This window comes from Xenopus laevis, chromosome 3L (genome assembly GCF_017654675.1).
Source record: "Xenopus laevis strain J_2021 chromosome 3L, Xenopus_laevis_v10.1, whole genome shotgun sequence".
Classification (NCBI taxonomy): domain Eukaryota; kingdom Metazoa; phylum Chordata; class Amphibia; order Anura; family Pipidae; genus Xenopus; species Xenopus laevis.
Window position 1 is genome coordinate 157,394,887 of NC_054375.1, and position 5,392 is coordinate 157,400,278.

The 5,392-nt window shown below is 35.8% G+C and overlaps 1 protein-coding gene across 1 annotated transcript; it reads left to right on the plus strand.

Moving 5' to 3' along the window:
- Window positions 1–2,901: 2,901 nt before the first annotated feature.
- LOC121401192 (olfactory receptor 10A5-like) lies at window positions 2,902–3,822 on the plus strand. The gene has a single exon (XM_041585528.1). It carries the CDS (start codon window positions 2,902–2,904, stop codon window positions 3,820–3,822), a length of 921 nt encoding a protein of 306 aa, XP_041441462.1.
- Window positions 3,823–5,392: the final 1,570 nt, after the last annotated feature.

The window sequence follows — 5,392 nt, forward strand, 5'->3', positions numbered from 1 at the left end:
ATCATTTTATCTTGTCTGGTATCTATTTCAGACAAACAGTTGTGAACCCCTTTTTGTAAATGTTTCCTTGGATTTCCCTGTTTTAAACACCCATACATTTGAAAGGAACATGACTATAATATTAATCTTAGATTGTCGGCTCAGTATCCAAGAACATAATGTCCCAGTATTCCCTTCTTCCACACTTTCATTAACATCTCTACATTCTAAAAATATTTCCTCTGTATAACTCTTAGATTGTCAGCTCCATTCTCCCAGTGCTTTTGCTATTGCCACATGCTTTTGTTACTAGTCAGAATGTCCAACTGGCCAAGCTTTGAGTAACTTCTTTCCTGCACATGGCCAGTCATAAAGTCCATTATTCTTAATTCATAAAAATTACAAATAAACAAAAGAATATGTAAAAAACATCAGTTAGTGTTACTTTTTTTCACAATCTTTTCATTTGGAATTTGGGGTATTCTCCTGGATTGGACCCTGATTCTCTTATAATAATCAGTTCAACTAAACTGAAGAAAAGTGTTGGGAAGGTGAACAATGCTGTGTCTGAACCTCTGTCTGAATCATTTCCCTTTAGGCTGAATGGCCGCTAGAAGCAATATTTGGCTATCATATGCAGGGCCACCATCGGGGGCAGGGGGGACAGTTGTCCTGGGCCTGGCATATTTCAACTGCTAAAGGGGGCCCAGGAAGATAACAATGTCATTTGAAGCTGCTGAAGTCATCTAAGAAGGTGCCCCACAAACTTTAAAGGCAAGTTCCACTGAATACCAATGGTCTTGTTTTTCTTTTAACTTGTGGGGGGCTGAGACCAGTAATGATTTATTTTAACTTGTAGGTGGGCCCCTGACCACCAATGATTTTTGAGTTATTAGAACTGTTTTAGTGCTCTTATCTGTGTGGTTATTTTACTGTGGTGGGGGGGTGCATGGGTTCTAGAGTGGGGCCTGTGGTAGGTGGGCCCAGAAACTTTTATTGGTGCCACTGAGCTTACTCTCTTTACTGGAGATGCTTTAGCAGGTACAGGGAACTGGCTTTTTTTGGAGATGATCTGTATACTTTTGTAAAATGATTATGTTTTAACCCTTTTACTAGACAGTTTTGCTGGACAGTTGCCCTGACAAGGGCCACCGTAATTATAGCAGGTTGCAGCAGATTTATGGGCTTGATGTTGTTTTGGTGGGATATTAGCTAAAGTAATGACTGATCTAGAATACTGTCAGTTTGCTTTATCATTTTATCTTGATTCTCTGCAGCATGGTTAATGTGGGCAGTCTCTAGTCATTTAGATAAGATCATAGTGGGGTCTCTGAGTGGCTGATGTCTCAGTTTAGTTGATGTGCCCCCTGTATAAACTGTAATTTCCTTGTTCACATCTGCAAATTCACATGAGACAGCAAGATGCCTTAATCTCACATAAGTGCTGTCACTTGGTGACTGTTTTGACTTTCCATCTCAAAAATGTTTTTATGTGGAGAAAAGTAATTTGATAGGGTTTTTTACGGTTTTGCATAAATCAGGCAGAGCTATGAATACATATTACACCTGCTTACCTGCATACTATAAGCAGTATAATACACAAAAGCTATGAATATCTTTTAAATTATATCCTTATAAACAGTGAGTACTGAAATCATCAGTTATAAACAGTGAGTAGTGATGTCATTTTTGTCACATGACTCACTAAAACTTGTGTATTATAATAAATAAAGTACCCCATGTTGCAAAATATGAAGATATTAGAAGTTACCTCGGAAACTCCTCTGTAACTTATAATATCCTTATGGGGGTACTTTATTCACTATATTATCTCAGTGACATCATATCCTGTATTCCATAAGTCATATGCAAATAAATCATAATGCTGGCAATTTGTCATATTTAAAGTGGGAGTATGTTTATAAATTATAACCATTAATAATATCTTATTTCTGTTTCTTTAACATTTGAAGCTCATGCCACATTTGTTTTACGGCGGGCTCATGGCCTAGAAAAAGAGAGGATCTCTGTCTTGACATTTTTAATAAGAAGTGATCACTTTCAGCAATTTCACTAACATCACTAATAAATACATCCATATAATCACTATTTACCCACTGAATTTAAATTGATGTAAGTGCAAGGAAGTTAAGGAAGTTTCTCTAGGAAGAAAGTAACGCTAGAGAAAATACTTTGTGAAATGTTTATGCTATAAATTTATCGCTGATGAAAGTACACCAACATTCTTTTGATGAGACGCTATTGGGTATTTTGATGAATATGTTTATTTGTCACAAACGTAGTTGCACGAAGAGACTTTCAATATGAAAATGTGCAGGTAAATAAATGTGCCCCTTATAAGACTTGATGGGGTTGCCTTGAAGGCTATTCCTGCATTATAAACCTGTAGGTTTTGTTGGGCTTTGCAGAGGACTTGCACTCTAAGAAATGAATGGGATGAATATCTGAGGTCCTGGAAAGATAGATCAGATATAACAACAAGAAAATAACTGAAGCCTCACAAATCAACAGTTTTTGGTATTAGTCAGAGATCCTGGCAACTTATTTCCAGGTTGGAAACCAGCAGAATAGGAATAATTCAAAGGCCATGTAAATAACAAAGGCCAGTTGAAAAGGTTATTGTTGTAGATCTATCACTTACTTTGTTAATTTAAACTTCCCCTTAAACTGTTGTAACTGCTTGAAATGCATAACAAGTGCACACGATGTCACCCAGTGATACAAACACAACTCAATGAATATCATTCATAGAATTAATAAAATGGTGATAGATAATACAGCGAGGAGTGATTTCATTTGTTTCAGAAGCATATAATTCCAAGCCAATAATTATTACTATTAACTGGAGTTTGAGTTTGATTGGTAAATTGTAGAACATATGTACTTTTTCTCTTCTAGGCAATGCAAATGAACAATGACTCAATGGTCACAGAGATTTTCCTTTTGGGATTTCAACATCTCAACGATTTCAAGTTCCTGATTTTTTCTTTGATTCTTATGATTCACATATTGACCATCTTTGAAAATGCCCTTGTCATATTATTGGTAACAATTAGCCGAAATCTTCATTCTCCCATGTTTTTCTTTCTCCAACAACTCTCCTTAACTGATCTCCTAGAGTCCATGCTTATTGTCCCCACCCTACTCAGAACTGTGATAAATGAAGGAGCTAAAATATCCCTTATTGGCTGTATTGTACAATTTTATATATTTGCTATCACTGAAGCTTTACTGTGTTTCCTTCTAACTGTGATGTCCTATGACAGATATCTGGCCATCTGTAATCCTCTACGTTATTCTTCAATAATGAACCACAGATTTTGTGTTAAATTTATTCTCATGTCATGGCTGCTTGCCCTTAGCATTCCACAATTTACTGTGATTTATACAGCTACACAAGAGTTCTGCAACCAAAATACTATCAACCATTTCTTCTGTGATTATTTTCCTCTCCTGGAACTTTCCTGCTCAGACACCTCATTAGCTCAGATATTTGCAATTACAGTATCTTTCCCTGTTATACTTATCCCCTGCTTGTTCATCTCTGGATCCTATATCTGTATTGCCCGTGAAATCCTAAAGATAAAGTCCAATATTGGAAGACAAAAAGCCTTCTCCACCTGCAGCTCCCACTTGGCTGTGGTCTCCATATTTTATGGGAGTCTCTTTGTTACTTATGGGGTTCCCACAAGAAACCAGTCACAGACCATTGGAAAACTTCTTTCACTTTTATACACAGTAGTGACTCCTTTTATTAACCCAATGATTTACAGCTTGAGAAGTACCGATATGAAAAATGCTCTTGGAAATATTATACATTAATGGATATTTTACCAAATGTACACCAGGATTTTTAGTAATTCTATTATTCAGTATATTGTCAATAAAGCAAAATGACATTAGTAAATAAGTTTGTTTCATCTGCATATATTTGTGTTTCACAGTGAGAGCTGCCAAACTATTCTCTATAAGACTATCCATTTAAATTGTGCCAGTCTCTATATTGTCTTTCAGTCAGGTTTGTACCTCCTGTACATAGTTAATACTCTGATATACAGGGATAACTGGTAAATTGCTGATCTACACAAATATTTCATCCCAACTGTGGTTGTTAAATTATGATTGTTAGGAGACTACAACATCCTGATCATCATCATCATGCATAACTGCTGGTATATAAGTGCTGGTGATAAATTTGTTAACTAATGGGCAACCATAACTCTTTTTTATGTAACTTATATTTTTATTAAGTTTTATATAAAAATCAAGGAAAAAAACCCATAAAATATACAAATATGCAAAATATAATTAAACGAGGTACATATCAATTGTTTCAGTACACAGCGTAAAAGAGAATATAGTGGCATTGATATATCTTGACGTTAGTTGTTTATTGTAGTCCAGTTTATTACCTATCCAAAACATACCCAATGCATAGTTTAGTGTCCCATTCCCTGTAGCCTTATAGGATGAGCCAGGCATTCATTACGGTAGACATATATCTAACTTGTATTTCCAATACTGTATATATTTTGGGTTTCAGATTCCAGATCCAAACCAGATGTTGGCACATCATTGCTGGCAAGCCTTTATATTAATAGTATGTAGTTTAAAGGTCAACCATCATCCCTTCTATACAGATTTTAAAGGTGGCGCATTACCCATGCTGTCCAAACTCTCAAATACTGTGCAACTTTGTTTTGAACATAGGCTATATTGTATTCAAAGACTTTATTTACTTTCTATTCTGTTATCAATTTCTGCTTTTGTGGGTATAGTGTTAGTTTTCCATTTAGCCTCAATTGATATGCGTGTTGCGTGATATGCGTGTTGCTGTCAATATCTGATTACCAGAACATCAATACCTTCTATATGTTTTCCTTTTGCTTGGTACAGGTAATCCCACATTTGGCATTCTGCCATATGCGGGACCAATCTTCAATTGTGATTTCAAGTCCCAAATTAGTTTCCCATTTTTTCATATATGTATGTTTGAGCCCTTTTACGAAAGGGGGTTCATTGATGATCTTATATATTTTAGAGATTATTCCCCATAAGCCTTTTAGCGCCAATGATTCAAATGTTGTTATTGGTTGTGTTTGAAGGGCCCTGAGATATGGGTATGTAAAATGCCTGATCTGGAAGTACATATACCAGGGTCGATTGGGTTCCACACTCAACTCTACTAGTTTGCTTGAATCTTAATACTGCTGTAGACAAATCTATCATATCTTGGACCTTGAATAAACTATTATGGTCTCCTGTCCTACCTAGGGAGAATGTCATTGCTGGTTTAAATAAAGGGTTGTCTAAAATAGCAGTTATGGAGGAGTATTGTGAGTTCAATTTGTATTTACCTTTAACTTTCTTCCACACATCCAGGGAAAGAGCT

Coding starts and splice junctions, on each gene's coding strand:
- LOC121401192 (XM_041585528.1), top strand. CDS start 2,902: ATGCAAATGAACAATGACTCAATGGTCACAGAGATTTTCCTTTTGGGA.